Source organism: Notolepis coatsorum, assembly GCF_963971535.1.
Source record: "Notolepis coatsorum genome assembly, chromosome: 1".
In the NCBI taxonomy this organism is placed as follows: Eukaryota; Metazoa; Chordata; class Actinopteri; order Aulopiformes; family Paralepididae; genus Notolepis; species Notolepis coatsorum.
In genome coordinates this window covers 93,693,169-93,712,552 of record NC_140165.1, presented here as the reverse complement: position 1 = coordinate 93,712,552, position 19,384 = coordinate 93,693,169, and the positions used below count along the sequence as shown (strand labels likewise).

At 48.7% G+C, this 19,384-nt stretch overlaps 1 protein-coding gene across 1 annotated transcript in view; it reads right to left on the bottom strand.

Moving 5' to 3' along the window:
* The window catches only part of LOC311242966 (uncharacterized protein), a gene marked incomplete at its 3' end in the record, with an annotated part of 158,673 nt that overhangs the window by 70,641 nt on the left and 68,648 nt on the right, over positions 1–19,384 (bottom strand). The window contains exons 11-12 of the mRNA XM_084332030.1: positions 17,430–17,460; positions 9,520–9,711 (exon numbers count right to left, since the gene is read on the bottom strand). Of these exons, the coding sequence (XP_084188156.1) occupies positions 9,520–9,711; positions 17,430–17,460 (223 nt within the window). The remainder of the gene's footprint in view (positions 1–9,519; positions 9,712–17,429; positions 17,461–19,384) is intronic.

Below are 19,384 nucleotides of genomic sequence, written 5' to 3'. Positions count from 1 at the left end.
CTCCAGGTGAGACGGCGCTCTACACCAGTGAGGTCGCCTCACGTCTCTCCGTTGTGGACCGGCAGCTACCGTCCACCAGAGGGTCCAGCTGTATTCGTCTGCGGACCGAGGTTCTGTGGGCACCGTGTTCAAGACTTTGAATTCTCCCAAGAAATCGTCGGCCAGATGGGATACCGCCAGCGGCTTCTCTAACCCCCCCCTCCTACTGTCTTACAACCAGCGGGACCCCCCCCCCCCCCTTAGTGTATCCAGCTATAATCATTTAAGTACCATCGCTATCGTTCCTAAATATCCAGGTTGTATACTTACTCCCTGCGTAACCAGAGATTGGACATTCAATGTTGATTTACCTACGAATACTCATTTGCCATACAAGTGCATATTTCAAATCATAAGTGTAAACAAGTGAACGTTGTATATACCTTTTGCTATATTAAACCTTCGATTTGTACATTTGTGTGGATTCGTTTCATCAGGTGGGAAAGTGTTCATCATACTTATATCATGTACTGGATGGCCAGAAGTTAAAGTACAAGAGGTAGTGGTATTAAATATCATATCTAACAATACAGTCAGGGAATTGTACCCCTCAGTTACAATTGGTCCTTCGAGCCGGAGGGTAACTAGTGTAATATTAATATAGTGTTATTAATATTGAAATGGCCTATGATGAACACTCCACGAAACGGTCCTCCTAACCTAGAACGCCCGCGGCGCAGACGACAGACACCTCAGTATTTAGAGGTTTACACTGTCAGTCAACTACCTAGCCTTCGACAAACGGTAAACGCGGTAAAAGTAGAAAGTAAAATTATGTCTGACCTTAACGACCAGGTTTCCCCGACCACAGAGGCCCTAGTAGGTCCTAATGTAACTGACCAAGCTCATGGTGGGGACCAGGAGGGAGCGGACATGCCTTTACCCCCCGCCACTACCCAAGAAGTAGTCCCCGACCACCCCCGGGAGGAAGACAACCCTACAGAGAGAGAACTCTGCACGGAAGAAGAGGAGGAGAGCGCCGAGGAAATAGAGCTCCAGGACTCCCCAACGAGTACCCCCAGGAGCGGCTCACGCAGGAGCGGCTCACCTCCACAACCGCCTTCCCCCAGCGAAGCGGAGAGGATGCTACAACAGGCGTTCCTCGTCAGCCTGACAGCCTCTACCGAACGCGATCGACTCCAAGCGCAGACGCTTAGCGAGCGCGAACATTTTACCATTGAAAGAGACCGTCTCCAAGCACAGGCGCTTAGCGAGCGCGAACAACTCCAAGCGCAACAACGGAGCGAAGAAGAGCGCACACGCCTGGAGATGAGACGCCTTCAGACAGAAGAGAATATGGCAAGAGACCGGGCCGACGCCCAGCGCGCCGCTGCCGGTGCCCAAAGAGAAGCAGATCTCACCAAGCGCGAAGTCGAGCGCGACAAGTTACAAGCGCAGCTAATGGAGCAGCTGATCCGCAAGGCAACACCCTCTCCCTCCGCCAGGGGTTCAAGGAACTCGTCGAGACAACAGTCAAGGGCAGCGTCTCCTCAACGAGCAAGCGACCCTGAACTTGACCAACAGACCGAGCCTAGACCCCCCGCAGACCCCCTTCCCAGACCGGTCCAAGCGAGACCCAGCTACAAGGAAGGAGCGGCATACACTGCGGAGAAGCTAAATAAACGATTACAGGATCTGGAAGATCTGATAGAGGAAGAAGAGGGAGAGGAGGAGAACCAAGCCCGACGACAGCACAGTACTCCACCGGACCAGGAGGTCCAGTACAGTCCAGGCTATACCCCCGCGGCGCTGCGCTACAGACCCCCGACTCTATTCACGGGTGAGCACGACGCACGACCAGCCCCGAGGAATAGCACCTGGACCAGCGGGCCATGGTACCCTGTCAGTACCAGCCCACAGCGAGGCGCAAGAGGGGACTCGCCCAGGAGGTCTCTCCCCCAACGCTCGCCGATGTATCAGCCATCCACGGCGTCATACATTGCCACGCCGTCATTTCCAGACTTCGCCTATGAGAGTCGAGCACAGTACACGGAGCTCCGGATGTGCTTAGAGACAATGATGGTGGATGTCGCTGATGAACGCCACAAGTATGCAATATTACTGAAGCACCTGAAAGTACCGCGAGCGCACAATATAGCGCTAGCCTATGCCACCTCTTCGACACCATACACAGCGGCCCTAGCGGCGCTGGACCAGAGATATGGACGTATATGGGATTACGTAATCCAAGAGATAAGGCATATTGATCGCCTACCCCCAGCCACAGACAATCGCTCATTAGACGACCTGTCAATCAAAGTGCAGTCCCTGGTAGGGATGCTGGGAGCGCAACGGGAAAAGGGCATGCATGAGCTATACGCCAACTCTAACGTCGAGAGGATTTTGGAGAAGCTGCCACCCGCAAGACAGGAGCGTTTTAGGCGGCAGAGAGACTACCGGGATCCCAACGGCCCCGAGCCATCCCTCCTTGATCTAGCCGACTTCCTGGCAAGAGAAGTCAGCAGCTTACGACTGGATACATTCGGGCGGAGCACGCCAAGCTCCAGAGAGGGACCCAGGAGAATAAATGATGGAAGAAGATCGGTGACTGTCATGCACCAATCAGAGTCAGTACCGAGCAGTAAGAGTCACAGCACCCCCTCGAGAAAAGAGAAGTGGAAGATAGCGTGTCCCTACTGTGAGAAAGAACACTGGCTGTCACAATGTGACCTATTCACAAAGATGAATGCAGAAGAAGTGAGTCAATGGATAAAGTCCAACAGGCGCTGTTACCGATGTGCGCGCAGTCACATGGCAGCCGAGTGCCGCCTAAAGAAGAGGTGCAGTCGGTGTGACGGAGCCCACCTAGATGTCCTACACGACAGTAACAGAAGAAAGCCTGCACCTGCACCATCGAGCAGCACAAAGGCAAGTGTCATGTACATTGACCCCGCCAGCAGCAGCGGCGCCCAAGTGCTCTTAAAGGTAGTCCGTGTAACATTGAGCTACCAAGATAAAGTCATGGACACTTACGCCGTCCTTGATGACGGGTCAGATAAAACCCTTCTGCTCGCGTCCGCTGCGGCCCAGCTGGGACTGCGGGGGAGCGAGAACCAAATGACGATTCGGACAATAAGAAGAGATTTAAAGACGATAAAAGGCGAGAATGTCTCCTTCACTATCGCAGCAAGCGGGCAGCCAGAGCGACGGTATAGGATTACAAATGCTTTCACCAGCCAAGAAATAGGACTATCACAGTACACCTACCCCATCGCCAAACTGATGGATAAATATGTGCACCTGCGTCAACTACCTATCCCGCTCATAGACGGCGCCACCCCGACCCTGCTGATAGGCTCCGACCATGCAGACCTCATAGTCCCAATAGACCGGGTCCATACAGGACCCAGAGGCTGTCCTGCAGCAGTCGAGACCCGCCTAGGATGGACACTACAAGGCCCCCTCGCTAAATCTCTCAACCGAACAGCAGCCACTAGCTGCCTCCACTCCAGAGTGACAGAAGAAGACACCACTCTCCTGCAGCATGTCGAGAGGCTATGGACACTAGAGACAATGCCCTTTAAGAACGAAAAGAAAGACATTCGTTCTAAAGAAGACATTTACGCCATAAACCTCCTCGAGCAAGGGACAAAGAGAGTCACAGTCGGCGGAGTGATGAGATACGCAACTCCACTCCTGAGGCGAGAGGGAATGCCCACCTTTCACGCCACGAAAGAAGCTACGGAGCGGTATCTATTGAACACAGAGCGGCGCCTAGCCAAAGACCCCGCTCAAGAGAGTGTGTACCGCGCTGAGATTGAGAAGCTAATCACAGCGGGACACGTAAAGAAGATTGACTGGCGACGCCGTGCGCTGCTCCGCGCCTCTCTGATCAAAGACGGCTTTGATCTCCGGCAGCAGGCCAGCAGCGACCCCCCAGTATTATGCAGCCTCTCCCCAGAGGAGAAGCCCTTGCTGCGGTTACCATGGAGAGAGAGGATCGGAGATGAGCACCCAGCCATCTACCAATGGGAAGTCCTCCCCTTCGGAACCACATGCAGCCCGTGCTGTGCTACATTTGCACTACAGAAACACGTCGCAGAGGACCCAGCAGCAGATGAAGAGGTCCGACACAGTGTGAAGAACAGTTTCTACGTGGACAACTGTTTACAAAGCGTTTCGACTCAGGAAGAAGCCGAGGCTCTCCTACTCAAGCTACGTGCCTCTCTGATCAAAGGCGGCCTTGATCTCAGGCAGTGGGCCAGCAGCGACCCGCACGTATTGCGCAGCCTCTCCCCCGCGGACAAGGCTGCCAGCAGCGAGACCTGGATGGCGACAATCCCAGGAGAAGCCCAAGAAATGACACTAGGACTAGTCTGGCGCTTCAAAACAGACTCGCTCCACTATAGACACAAACCCCTGACCACGGAGCAGGGAAGGTCGACGGCGATACCGACCACCAGACGGAGTGTGTACAGAACACTCGCCAGACAATATGACCCGTTGGGATGTATTCTACCTTACACCACCAGGGCAAAGATGATTGTACGAGCACTATGGGACAAGGACCAGGGCTGGGACGACCCAATACCCGCACCCCTTGCCTCCACATGGAGAGAGTGGGAGACGGAACTCCGCTCACTCCCAGGCGTCAATATACGCCGCAGCTACTTCCCACCCACAGTGAGGCCAGAGACATGCAAGATGGATCTACACGTCTTCAGCGACGCCTCCGAAGTAGCCTATGGATCAGTGGCCTACTTGCGTGCCCAAGAGAAGGGAGGAGAGATACACACCGCCTTCATCCTGGCTCGCTCAAGAATAGCCCCACGAAAGCAACAATCTATCCAGCGTCTAGAGCTCTGCGCAGCCCTAGCAGGAGCGCATCTAGCCACGTTAATCCAACGTGAACTCACCATTCCGGTGCACAGAACAATCTTGTGGTCAGATTCCACGACAGTACTCACATGGATCAAGTCTGATTCATGCAGATACAAGGTCTTCGTGGGAGTCAGAGTCACAGAGATTCAAGAGTTAACAGAAGCAGCGAGCTGGCGGTATGTGGACACCAAACACAACCCAGCTGACGTCATCACCCGGGGAATGTCCCTAGATGACCTCACCCGTCACAACATCTACAGTGACGGACCAGAGTTCCTCAAGCTCCCGGAAGGAGAGTGGCCTACGCCCACCCCACGGGAGGCGAGTAAAGAGGAGGCTGAGAACAAGAAACCTATGTTTTGTGGACTGAGCACAGTCGCCTCCACAGACCCCAACATAGATGATTGCATTACCCTACAGAGTGCGCAGCTAAAGACATTCCTGTGGCACCACCCAGAGATTCAGCCCACTGCCGACATTTCAGCAGCTGACTACGAAGAAGCAGAACTTCTTCTACTACAACGAGCCCAGAGAGACTCGTTCCCCGACGAGCTAGACTGTCTACAGGGAAGAAAGCCCGTCCCATCAGACAGCAGATTGCTCCACCTGGCACCCGAGAGCGACGCCCATAATCTCATCAGAGTGGGTGGTCGTCTGCGGAGGGCCCCCAATCTACCGGATGACGTTAAGTACCCGATAGTCTTGAACAGCCGACACAAGGTCACAGAGCTGATCATAAAGAAATACGACGAGGATGTACACCACGCAGGAGCAGAGAGAGTCTTCGCGGAGATCAGACGTCGCTATTGGATACTTCAAGGAAGAGAAGCAGTGCGACGCTTCCAGCGAACCTGTCTAGACTGCCGAAAGTGGCGCGCGCAGCCCAGCATACCCCGGATGGCTGACCTACCTCCCTGTCGCCTCCGACTCTGCGACAAGCCATTCCACTCCACAGGCATGGACTGTTTTGGCCCGTTGTATATAAAGAAAGGAAGAGGAACCGAGAAGCGGTGGGGTATTGTATTCAAATGCATGACCACCAGAGAGATACATATCGAACTCCTTCCAACCATGAGCACAGACTCATTCCTTATGGCCTTCCGAAGATTCACATCACGGAAAGGAAAACCGTCTACATTGTTGTCTGATCACGGGACAAACTTCAAAGGCGGAGAAAGAGAGCTGAGAGAGAGCTTCCAAGCTATGGGCCCAGAACTTAAGACCCACCTCGCTCCATCCCAGATTGACTTCCAGTTTAATCCCCCGAACGCACCCCACTTCGGTGGAACCTGGGAACGAGAAGTACGTTCTATAAAGACAGCCCTGTACGCCGTGCTTGGGGCCCAGACTGTAGCGGAAGAAGTCCTAATGACAGTCCTCACGGAGATCGAGGGAGTATTGAACTCCAAGCCCCTCGGCTACGTCTCCAGTGATATAGCAGATGTCGACCCAGTCACCCCCAACACACTCTTGATGGGGCGGCTGGACCCCGCGCTACCCCAGACAATGTACAGGCCTGAAGAAGCGAACGGCCGAAGAATGTGGAGGTACAGTCAAGTACTAGCTGACAAGTTTTGGAACAGCTTTCTACTCCACTACCTACCGTCTCTACAGACCCGCCAGAAGTGGGTAAAAGAGAGAGACAATTTGACAGAAGGAACAATCGTCATGATTATCGACCAGTCACTACCCAGAGCTATGTGGCCGGCTGGCCGCGTAAGCAAAGTGATCACCGGTGCCGATGGCAAGGTCCGAGCAGCTGAGGTGCTCGTCCAAGGGCGAACTTACACACGACCCGTGGCGAGGCTAATAGAACTGCCCAGACTCCCAGACACTATCGATGACGACCATGACCCCACGACTTTGTGAGTTGACTGACCCTTACAGCGGACCTTGAGTGGTAGACAGTGCGGTTAATCTGTCTCTGCTTAGCTAATTAGGTGGGACTAATTAGGGGGCGGCTGTTGTGAAGGATCAGATTAAACCGAATATATATATTTATTTATGGATATATATTTAATAGTATTTGTATATCGTTTGATATCCCTTGTATATTCCTTGTACATATACACTGAATATCCCTTTAGTCTACTAACAGCCCATAATAGTTTCATTCTCTCATTGGACAAGAACTTGGCGCCAGCAGCCAAGCCCCTTGGTTCAAGTTCAATCGTGCCGACGAACATGTCGTTACTAGCCCGGTTCCGCGTAGGAATACGTCTGGCGAAATACGAATGGTACTATTTGTTCACAGCGCATATATATATGGCGCAAGTAAAGTAGAACTTTCTTTTAGTCCCTTAGCCCTTAGTTCTTTACCCTCCAACCTAGTGGCAAGACGTTAAGCCTCACCCACGATACACGTGTGGTGCAGTATGGTCAACTTGGCCTCAGAATGGCATTGAGACATCGTGTGGATTAATAGCTGAATTGTCATAGTTTGGCACTATACTGTCGAGTGGGACGTATTTCTATTAAGTTAATAATAGTCTATTATGTATGGTGCATCGTTCGGTTAGAGTTATACAGTGAGTAGTACCCCCATCGTTTCCTCGCGTTATCTAGAGTCTTAACCAGGCTGGGCAGACCACGTGTGGTGCTTTCATCCGAGGAGTTCTGGGCTAGGACGAGTGGACCTGCACATTGGATTACCTTACCCGGACGACGGCGAGCCCTACACGGCTTGGATTATCTACTTGCTTTGGGTGCTTTGATTTATGCCATGGATAACAGCCAACACTGGTGAGTGTTGGAACTACCCCCCGAGAGGAGTCCAGGTGAGACGGCGCTCTACCCCGAGTGAGGTCGCCTCACGTCTCTTCGTTGTGGACCGGCAGCTACCGTCTACAAGAGGGCCCAACTGTATTCATCTGTGGACCAAGGTTCTGTGGGCACCGTGTTCAGCACTCTGAATTCTCCCAAGAAATCGTTGGCCAGATGGGATATCGCCGGCGGCTCTCCTAACCCCCCCCCCCCTACTGACTTACAACCAGCAGGACCCCCCTTTAGTATATCCAGCTATAATCATTAAGTACCATCGCTATAGTTCCCTAAAGAACCAGGTTGTATACTTGCTTCCTGCGTAACCAGAGATTGGACATTCAATGTTGATTTGCCTACGAATACTCATTTGCCTTACAAGTGCATTCAAATCATAAATGTCATTAAGTGAACGTTGTATATACCCTTTGCTATATATTAAATATTCGACTTATACATTTGTGTGGACTTGGTTTCATGGTGGGAAAGTGTTCATCATATCTATATCATGTACTGTGTGGCCAGTAGTTAAAGTACATAAAGCGGTAGTGGTTTAATGATACCATACTTATCAATACAGTCAGGGAATTGTACCCCTCAGTTACAATCACCTTGGACAGAACCCAGCGCCTGGTGATGTCTATGGGTTCCAGACTTCAGGGCATCAACTGCAAAGTTGCAACCAACTATTAACTCATTCAGCGCCAGAGGGCGCTGTTTACTGTTACTGTTGAAAGGCCAGCACTTTAAAGTATAGGAATACGTGGCGGTGTTTGCAGGGCTAAAACTATATTATAGCTAGTGATATAATAATGCCCATTTGACATCGAGTATCTATCGTTCAATTTGTGAAAAAGAAAGATTTTTTTCATCCATACATTCCCGTTTTATACCGTGGTGAATATGAGTATAGTTTTAGAGTAATCCTGTCTAATCCCAGAAAACTACGCTATGCAGCAATACATGCATTTCACAAAAAACCGTGCCGTTTCTCGCCTGTATATGCTACTATTTCGAAATCAACTCTATATTATCTGTATTATGTTTCATCATGAATGCATGAAAGGGTGGGGGGGGGGGGGGGGGGGTCGTTTTCTTTTATGCTTTGATGGCCAGTAACGGCATTCGTGTTGAACACTACAGATGCTGATCAGCTGGATCGATATGAAAACATTGTTGGATCAAGCTGAAATTGATGTCAGATAGTCCTTACCTTTCATATTCCAAAAAGAATATTCCAATTGTCTGATCGCGATTTCCAGTATTGGTGTCCATCTGGTCCCGGACATAATTTGGCACAATTTATGGATTGAGTGTGCCAGATGCGTTTCGAAGTGGTCGGATTAAGCGATTTACTCGGCTCCATCAAAATTTAGGGCCCGGAGGGATTTAACCATAACACAGGGTGAGATAAGGTTTCAAAGGGTGGGCGACACTGCCGGTATTGCACTTTGGCGATCTCAAAATCCTTTCCTATGGCAACACCGAGGTCAATGGATGAATAATGAATAAAAATATCGAATAAAAGAAAAAACGACCAAAACCCGAGATATCTCAGGTCTGGCGCCCAACGCATGGCGAGTTAACCCGGGATATTTTGGGTCTGGCGCCAAATGTGTTAAGCATATTGTGTTAAATGTAAACCAAACCTGAATCCCAAGGTGGTTGTACTCATCTAGCAGGCTGTCATTTGAAATGACTAGGGTTGTGTAACCCGTGCTGGGATTTTAAATGTTAAAAATACATTCAAATTAACTATATCTTATTTGGAATCGTGGTACAAAATACAACCGTCATCATTCTAAATGACGATGAGTACATTTTGGGATTCAAATTATATTTGTGTCCCGGTTATCATTGGAGTTTCATGGTATAGTTGTTGACACAAGTCTTCCTTACATGGGACCTTGAACTGAGGACAGTTAGTTGGATGAGCGTAAGGATATTCAGAGTTCGTCGTCCAAAACGGTGGAGCAGCCCCTGGAACCTCCAACGCAGCACACCCGCCTGCTGGTGGAGCAGGCTCCACGAAAACCGTTGCTGGGGGAGTCGCTATGGCAACACCGGCCTGGTTTCCTTTTGGAGTAATACCTAGAAGAATAAAATCATCCTAATTAGAAATGCAAGAACATGTTAACATGTTAAGCCCTATTTTCTGAAAATCCGCCTAAAATACATACCTAAGTAAATGGAAGATTGCTCCACTTCTACAAGGTCCATTTGCATGTTCTTGGTATCTAGGGACATCTATGGATCTCAGGGAATGTATTCAGTGTCAGAAATATTGTGTCTGTTACTAGGCTTGAGTAAATTGTAATGAACCAAAGGAGAATATAAATTATTATAATATCTTTTCTTTTCTTCATCTTTGACGGTGAATAACACCATGCTAACATTGACCAGACATGAACGAATGCCACTGAGCTCATTCAGCACCTTCTTGAGATCAAGTGTACAAAAGATCTAAGCAAATTAATAAATAGCAGATGATTTACAGGGTGTTTTGTAGATACAGTACTGCATTTTGCCATCCGGACACATGCAATTTGAAATATGAATATAGAATATCAGGCCTATAAATGACCTTAACATAGCCAAGTGATAGATCTATGGATCGGGCCAAATCTCTCCTTTCCAATGGCAGAGTTCAATATGAATCTAGTACCACCAGGCGTCCGTAACACGGTGTAACAGGGCAGCAAAGACCGTGAATGAAATCTACTGTAAGTACAGTACCATTTTTCATCAGATTGAGACGCAGTTCTTTTCTAGACGTTCACAGAAAGGTAAAGAAACAATCTACATTGTATTTTATGGCAATAACGTTTAGGTTTGTTCGACCCGTGAGATATAATCACGAAAATAATGTTTTTGCAAAGAATATTTTCAGCAGCTTTCACAGAGGCTGGTGTGAGCTGGGTAGTGTAGTTTTATGAAATTTCATAGGAATTACAACAATTTCTTTACGTGGATCCTAATTTTTAAGGGACCAAAAGTAATTAGACAATTGGCTGCTCAGCTGTTCCATGGCCAGGTGTGTGTTATTCCCTCATTATTTAATTTACAAGAAGCTGATAAAAGGTCTAGAGTTAATTTCAAGTGTGGTATTTGCATTTGGAATCTATTGCGGTCAACTCTCAATATGAGGTATAAAGAGTTGTCACTATCAGTGAAGCAAGCCATCATTGGACTGAAAAACCAAAACAAACCCATCAGAGATAGTGTGTGTTCACAGTGCAAATAGACAATGACCCGAAGCATACTGTGAAAGCAACCAAAGACTTTTTTTAAGGCAAAGAAGTGGAATGTTATCGTTGCGCGATATGTTATAGTAGAGGTTGCGCCAATTCCCCCCCTCCCCTACCTGGTTGTTGTGCGCATGTTCCTCCTACTGGTCGGTACAAGGGAACCCTGAAGTCATCCGCACGCTTCCTCCGACACGTGCGGCGACAGCCAGTGACTCTTTTTTCACCCGGCAGCGAGGACTCTCATTGGTGAAGCGTAACACGTGGGAGGTCACGCTGCCTTCATCAAGTCCTGCCTCCGCTGAGCAAGCGCCCAGACCTGACCACAACGCCAGATTCCCACCCATGACTTCCCTCCCCCTAACTCAGCCAAACGAGTTAGTATGACGATCAGCCCAAGCCAAGGCAATGCTGATTCCGGGCCTCTTGCATTGGTGACAAGCACAATCTCCGCTACGCCACCTGACTGCCCAGATCCGCTTCTAATCTGAGGCAAGATCTATATTTAATTTTTATTAATGTTAATGCTGAAAATCCGGCCTCACAGAGGTATCAAATCAAATCCTTTATTTAACCAGATAAGCATCATTGAGATTAAAATCTCTTTTTCAAGAGCGATCTGGCCAAGCAAGGCAGCAGAAAGTTCCAACATAAAAAAGAACATCACAATAAAATACAGATAAAACATTTACAGCAAGCTCCAATTTCAGGCAAGTTATCAAACAGGCAAATGATCAAACACAGTTGCACTGTCCGAGGGAACTGAGTTCGTAGGATTTTAAAATGGCTTTGAATTCTCCGAGGGTGACCAGTCCTGGTAATTTTAGGTCCTCCTGTATCTTGTTCCAGGATGAAGGAGCAGCATATTTAAAAGCCCTTTTTCCCAATTCAGTTCTCATATGGGGAACTTCCAGTGTTAGAGCAGCTTGAGAACGAAGGGCATACTTATATTGCTTCGTGCACAGAAGCACACTTAGGTACGAGGGAATCAGTTTAAGCAGAGCTTTGTGCACAAGAGAGCCATCGAGAAAATCGCCGTACTTGTAGAGATGGGTAACTTGCAAGTTGCAATGGTATATAGGGTGCAATGGTGCACTCGATTTCCACATCCTGTGACAAAGCGTAAGGCAGAATGGTACACAGTATCAAGATTTCTAAGGTACTGATCAGGTGCATACATGTAGAGTAAGTCACTATAATCGAGTAGTGGTAAGAAGGTGGTCGAGATCAGGTGACTTCTCACTTTAAGTGAAAAACGGGACCCATTTCTGAAAAAGAAGCAGAGTTTAAGCTTCAGCTTTGACACAAGTTTGTCTATGAGATTTAAACGTAAGGTTCTCGTCCACTGTAATGCCTAGATATTTGTAGGAAGCAACCCTTTCGATGTCAGTCCCTCCAGCAGTAACACGTGTGGGAAGATCAGCTGGGAGTCTCTTCCCATTTGAGAAGAGCATAAACTTTGATTTGCCAGCATTTAACACTAGCTTAAGCTGGGTAAGATGTGACTGAACAATGTCAAAGGCAGATTGCAAGAACTCCATCGTTTGCACAACACTGGGAGATGAGCAATAAATTACTGTGTCATCAGCATAGAAATGGTAAGCAGCATTAGACAGGTTGATACAAAGATCATTTACATATATGGAGAACAGTAGAGGTCCCAGTATGGAACCTTGTGGTGCACCCTTAAGTACAGGGAAGAAAGAGGATGATAAACCAGCAGACTGTACACACTGTGATCTACCCGTCAGGTCATTTTAAAACCACTCTACAGCCTGTCTAGATAAACCAGTTTTATGTAGACACTTCGATAAAATGGCATGGTCAGCCGTATCAAAGGCTTTGGATAAGTCTAGGAACAGAGCTGCACAGTATTTATTGGAATCCAGTGATTCAATGACATCATTGACTACTTTAAGAGTAGCAGTGATCGTGCTGTGCTTCTTTCTGAAACCTGACTGGTTCTTGGAAAGCAGGCCATGTGAGTCTAAGAAATCTTTTAGCTGCTCACTTATTAGTTTCTCAAGGACTTTGGCTAAAACACACAACTTTGAGATTGGTCTGTAATGGGGGATCACCCCCTTTCAACAGGGGGAGGACATGGGCAGATTTCCAGACTAATGGAATCTCATTGCTTTCGATGGTGAGATTAAAAATGTAAGTTAAAGGTTCTGCAATAAAATCAGCAGCTGCCTTGAGAAAATGAGGCTCCAATTTATCCGGACCTGCAGATTTGTCGGAGTTGAGCTTCTTTAGGGCCCTATGGACCTCAACCACCTCAAGTTTCTTTAATAGTTGTCATACAGAAGTACAGAATACTTTTGTACAAAATGCTTCTTACTGTTGCGCTCCAGAGACTGTGCATGACAAGATAAGTATGAAATAAAAACATAGTAAAAATTAGAAGAAAAAAAAAAAAAAAAAAAAAAAAAAAAAAAATCAAAAGGAGATAAGTTGAAGGGTTCCGTTTCTGAGTTTGAGGGGGGGTGACATAAGGGGCCCCTGATGTTCAGAGTCTGATGGCTGTAGTGACTCAAACAAGGATCCTGATGAAATAAAATGTTTGTTAAAAGAATTAAGAATGGTTATTTATTGTCACAGTACAGGACTCAGTTTCTATGCTGAGTGGCAATTCATTTGTGATGTCACTCCCATAAGTGGTCTTGATAACCTTCCAAATTTTTTTGGGGTCCTTTAGGTTACAGGTAGTTTTAGCCAAGTAGTACTCAGATTTAGCCTTCTGAATACGGGAAGTAAACTGGTTTCTGAGCTGTCTAAATGTCAACCAGTCGGTGTCCGACTTGGAGCTCCTGGCTTTAGACCAGGCTACATCCCTTTCTCTCAACAGATTGGACAGCTCAGGGGAACACCAGGTATTGTCTCGGCCTTTCACTATAAATTTGCGGACTGGCGCATGTTTGTCTATGATGTTAAGAAAAGTATCATAGAATGATATTCCAGGCTAACTCCACATCATTAATTAGGGAGATTCTGGACAAGTCAAACTGCCATAAATCATGATGAAATGCTTGTTCACAAAAGTGCTTAAGATCCCGTTTCTGTACAATCCTTGGTCTTGTTTTCGGGAGCTTTACCATGCCTGACTGTGGCGATGACACAATGGTCACTCAAGTCATTAGCAAAAACACCAATTTCAGAAAATTTGTGTGGGGCATTTGTTAAAGATAAATCAAGGGAAGATTTATCTGGGCATTTAGGATTTGGTCTAGTTGGGCTATCAATTAGTTGCGTCAAGTTAAAAGAATCACAGATGGTTTTAAAACTATCTGAGGCAGAAGACAACCAATCCCAGTTTAGGTCTCCAGTGAGAAGAATCTCATTACACTCCAGGGTAGATAAGATGTTGTTCAGAGATGTTAGAGCATCACTACTTGCTGAGGGAGGTCTGTAACAGCCAACCAGCGTGATGAACTGACCCTTAAGAAGTTCTAACTTCAGAGCGAGCAATTCAAATTGTTTACTGAGGGATACAGAAGAGACTTCAGAGCGAGCAATTCAAATTGTTTACCGAGGGATACAGAAGAGAGGAGGGTGACTTGAAATCTGGTTTTAATGTATATAGCAAGGCCTCCACCTTTCCTGGGCCGATCACATCGAAACACATTGTAACCCTTGATTGAAATGACTTTGTTAGTAATGGACTTTTTGAGCCAGGTAAGAATAAGAATATCCGCATCTGTGGAGTTTGCCCATATTTTAACTTGGTCCAGTTTAGGAAGTAGACTTCTAACATTAAGGTGAATAATACCAAGTCCAGATCTCTCTTTAAAATCACTGGGAGTATTCAGGCTCTTGACACCAGGGTCAGGGTTAGGGTGAACATTACCCGAGAGTAAAAGCAAAAGGATCAGAAAGCATTTCTTCAATTTCATCGGCCTACGTGTAGAATCAGATTTAGCATTTCGAGCCTTTTGTCTAAAATGACAGTACTGCAGCAGCCAGTCAAAAGGACAGAATAAGTTAATAAGATGGGGCAAGATACAATCATTGGCATTTTGTAAAAAGCAATACGATTGGGAACTATTGGAGATAAATTCCCAGTCTGTGCCTTTTTGTGGAAGGGACATTTGTAGAGGCACGTAAACGTTTCCACAGTTCTCATGCACTTCCTTTGGATACAGGACAGTCAGCAAGAGCAAGATAAGTGGGGAGAACATGTTAACTTGCTTGGAAGAAAGTCCAATCCACTCCTGGTGGTGGTGGCTGGTAGCTGGTAGCCTGGCGCTGGCCTGGTGGTGGTGGCTGGTAGTTGGTAGCCTGGTGCTGGCCTGGTGGTGGTGGCTGGTAGCTGGTAGCCTGGCGCTGGCCTGGTGGTGGTGGCTGGTAGCTGGTAGCCTGGCGCTGGCCTGGTGGTGGTGGCTGGTAGCTGGTAGCCTGGGGCTGGCCTGGTGGTGGTGGCTGGTAGCTGGTAGCCTGGTGCTGGCCTGGTGGTGGCCTGGTGGTGGTGGCTGGTAGCCTGGTGCTGGCCTGGTGGTGGTGGCTGGTAGCTGGTAGCCTGGTGCTGGCCTGGTGGTGGTGGCTGGTAGCTGGTAGCCTGGGGCTGGCCTGGTGGTGGTGGCTGGTAGCTGGTAGCCTGGCGCTGGCCTGGTGGTGGTGGCTGGTAGCTGGTAGCCTGGTGCTGGCCTGGTGGTGGTGGCTGGTAGCTGGTAGCCTGGGGCTGGCCTGGTGGTGGTGACTGGTAGCATGGGGCTGGCCTGGTGGTGGTGGCTGGTAGTCTGGTGCTGGCCTGGTGGTGGTGGCTGGTAGCCTGGGGCTGGCCTGGTGGTGGTGGCTGGTAGCCTGGTGCTGGCCTGGTAGTGGTGGCTGGTAGCTGGTAGCTGGTAGCCTGGTGCTGGCCTGGTGGTGGTAGCTGGTAGTCTGGTGCTGGCCTGGTGGTGGTGGCTGGTAGCTGGTAGCCTGGGGCTGGCCTGGTAGTGGTGGCTGGTAGCTGGTAGCCTGGTGCTGGCCTGGTGGTGGTGGCTGGTAGCTGGTAGCCTGGGGCTGGCCTGGTGGTGGTGGCTGGTAGCTGGTAGCCTGGGGCTGGCCTGGTAGTGGTGGCTGGTAGCTGGTAGCCTGGTGCTGGCCTGGTGGTGGTGGCTGGTAGCTGGTAGCCTGGGGCTGGCCTGGTGGTGGTGGCTGGTAGCTGGTAGCCTGGCGCTGGCCTGGTGGTGGTGGCTGGTAGCTGGTAGCCTGGTGCTGGCCTGGTGGTGGTGGCTGGTAGCTGGTAGCCTGGGGCTGGCCTGGTGGTGGTGGCTGGTAGCTGGTAGCCTGGCGCTGGCCTGGTGGTGGTGGCTGGTAGCTGGTAGCCTGGTGCTGGCCTGGTGGTGGTGGCTGGTAGCTGGTAGCCTGGGGCTGGCCTGGTGGTGGTGACTGGTAGTCTGGTGCTGGCCTGGTGGTGGTGGCTGGTAGCTGGTAGCCTGGGGCTGGCCTGGTGGTGGTGGCTAGTAGCTGGTGCTGGCCTGGTAGTGGTGGCTGGTAGCTGGTAGCCTGGTGCTGGCCTGGTGGTGGTGGCTGGTAGCTGGTAGCCTGGTGCTGGCCTGGTAGTGGTGGCTGGTAGCTGGTAGCCTGGTGCTGGCCTGGTGGTGGTGGCTGGTAGCTGGTAGCCTGGGGCTGGCCTGGTGGTGGTGGCTGGTAGCTGGTAGCCTGGGGCTGGCCTGGTGGTGGTGGCTGGTAGCTGGTAGCCTGGGGCTGGCCTGGTGGTGGTGGCTGGTAGCTGGTAGCCTGGTGCTGGCCTGGTGGGGGTGGCTAGTAGCCTGGGGCTGGCCTGGTGGTGGTGGCTGGTAGCAGGGCTGCTGCTGAGTAGGCCACAGCCTGGAAAGCAGAGCAGCTCCCAAACAGCAAAAAACTAGGCCACTGTTTGCAGGGCAAATCAGGTACCTCAAACAGTACACAAATCAGCAACATAAAAACTTTAGTAAAAAGTAGAAAATGGTGCTAAATCCAATAAAAAATGTACTACTAACAGACAGACACTGACATGCTGCCATCTTGGATTGTTGATGAGAAGGGGACAAGCTTTCTTTTGAGTCAGGCTTTCACTTTTGAATACAGTTTTCCGTCAATACTTGCAAATTAAGTCATGTGAGCACCACATTGTATGGTTGCTCCCCACTAATCATTCAATTAGTACATGTCGTGTCCCAAGAGTTCACTGCATCTCCCTTGTTGACCAAACCCTACCACCCCCCTCCCTCCCTCCCTACACACGCTCACCCTCCCCTGTCTCCCCGCCCCCCCCCCCCCCCTCCTTCCCAACGACAGAGCACATTTCTACCCATAGATATGTATAAACACCTGGGCCCAGGAGTTCAAAACTTTTAATCCCTATCTGATCAGATTTGGATTCATTCATATCAACTCATTATGAATTGAAAATGGGGGACACTGATGTAAACAAGACGAAAGTCTTTCTCTGGTCTGAATGCCATTAACAATTGTGTGTAATTGTATTGAGCTGTACTGTACTGTACACCTTCTGCAATCTGTTAATAAAAAATTTCAATCAAGCAATCAATCAATAAATAGGGATTACAAATTTTGAACTCCTGGGCCCAGATGACTCACCCGTGCTGTTGGCCAACGGAGACCGACGCTGCTGCAGGGCAGCATGCCCACTCACAACACAAAAGTCCACAGTGCACATACTTAAATAGTCCACCGAAGTAAGATGGCCACCACACCATTCATGTTCCTGCCTCTACCCGTCAATGAGTGTACCAGCCATTTCTTCCCCTGAAACAGACCACGTTTTCACATACAGTTCCAAACACATACGCCTTTGCTCTAGCGTTCAACCATTTTAATGGTTTGTTCTCTCATCGTCCACCTTCTACATCTTCCTGATGAACGCCTGTACTTCGGCAGGGTTGTTGAAAGTGTACATGCTTTCTTTATATGTTACCAGCATTTTTGCAAGATGAGTCACTCCATTCCTGATCCCCCGACTAAGCAGCTCCATTCGGACTGAGTACTCCTTTCTCTGTTGGTGTATCCCCGCAGCAAAGTCAGAGTAGAACCGCACCCGTTTGTCCTTGTATTTAACGCCCTCCTTCAAGCCTCGATCTGCCGCAACGCCTGATTGTCCCTGTAGTTGACAAACTTCATTATAAGTGTCCTCGCTACTGTGCTGGCGTCCTTCCTTGGTCCAATTCGGTGCGCCCTTTCCAAAAAAAATTGGGGGGGGGGGGGATTTTAGAGTTATGGAGCTCAGTATTTCTGGCAGCCACTCTTCCAGGAAAGAGCATGGGTCTCGTCCTTCAGCTCCCTCGGGCAAATTTACCAGTCTTAAATTGTTCAGTCGCAATCTATTTTCCAAGTCTTGGACCTTCTCCTCCTGGGCCTTGCGTTTTTTCTCCAGCGTAGCCACTGTAGCTTGCATGCTAGGCGCCAGGTCATCCACGTCTGAAATTCTTGTTTCGGCCTGTTCCACTCGTTCTCTGCATTCATTTATATCCTTTATCATGCTTTCTATCGCACCCATAACTTCGTCAAACCTTGTCGAGACCTCTGCTTTCATGGAATGAATAGCCAACAGAATCAGGTCTGCCTTGTCGCCCCCAATCTCTTCCTTTCTCCCTGCTAGCCGTCTCCTCCCGTTCTTCATGCTAGCCCTCGACGTCTCACTGGTAGCTCGGTATTCCGTTAGATTTTGTTGTCTCTGCCCGGGGCTCTTTTCTGTAACCCATTTGCTCACTTTTCCTACTCCCTTTGACATTGTGTCTTCTCTTTCTTCCAAAATGCGAGGTTTTATCACAAATGGTAGGTGTTCTTGCAGGAGTTTATCACACGTGGCCGCCATAACCGGAAGTCCAGATTACCTGTAATTTAACATAGCCTCATAGAGCGAACACACACACCCCTCTCTCTCAGTGTGTGACGTGGAATTGGTGCTAGTAGGCCGTAAGGTGAAGGCTGTATCGTTTCATCCCGTTCCCACCTCGGCGGACTACACAATTTTCACTCTGGGTGAAAGATATATTGGTGTAGATTTAGGAATAAAAAGTTCTCCATTTACAATCCTGCCCGTTTTGCGCAATAATAAGTCGGCACTAGATGTTTCCTCGCGAACGGATACTTGGTCACCACAGAGTTTTATTTGACGTAATTGGTGCGAGTTCGGTCACGTATCTTGCGCTCGACCAATAGCAGCTCTTTGTTGCGAGGATACGGCCATCCGGTGACAACAAATGACATCCACAGAGTAACGTTACGGACGAAAATGGACAAAAAACACCTTCTAAAGTTCGCGAAAAGGTTTCTAAACAATGTTATATGCATCTCACGTCCGTTCAGAAAGAACGTGTACAAGATTTTACACAGACACGGTGGGATATATATATAAACTGCGTCGAACGGTGGCTTAACCTACCAGGCCAGAATCATACCATTACGGAGACATACAAACATTGTTTAGAGATCGATTTGTGTCATAAATGTAATTATATATCTGTATGTCGTGTATGTCATAAATGTCATGATGAATTGAAAATGGGGGACCATGACGTAAACAAGACGAAAAT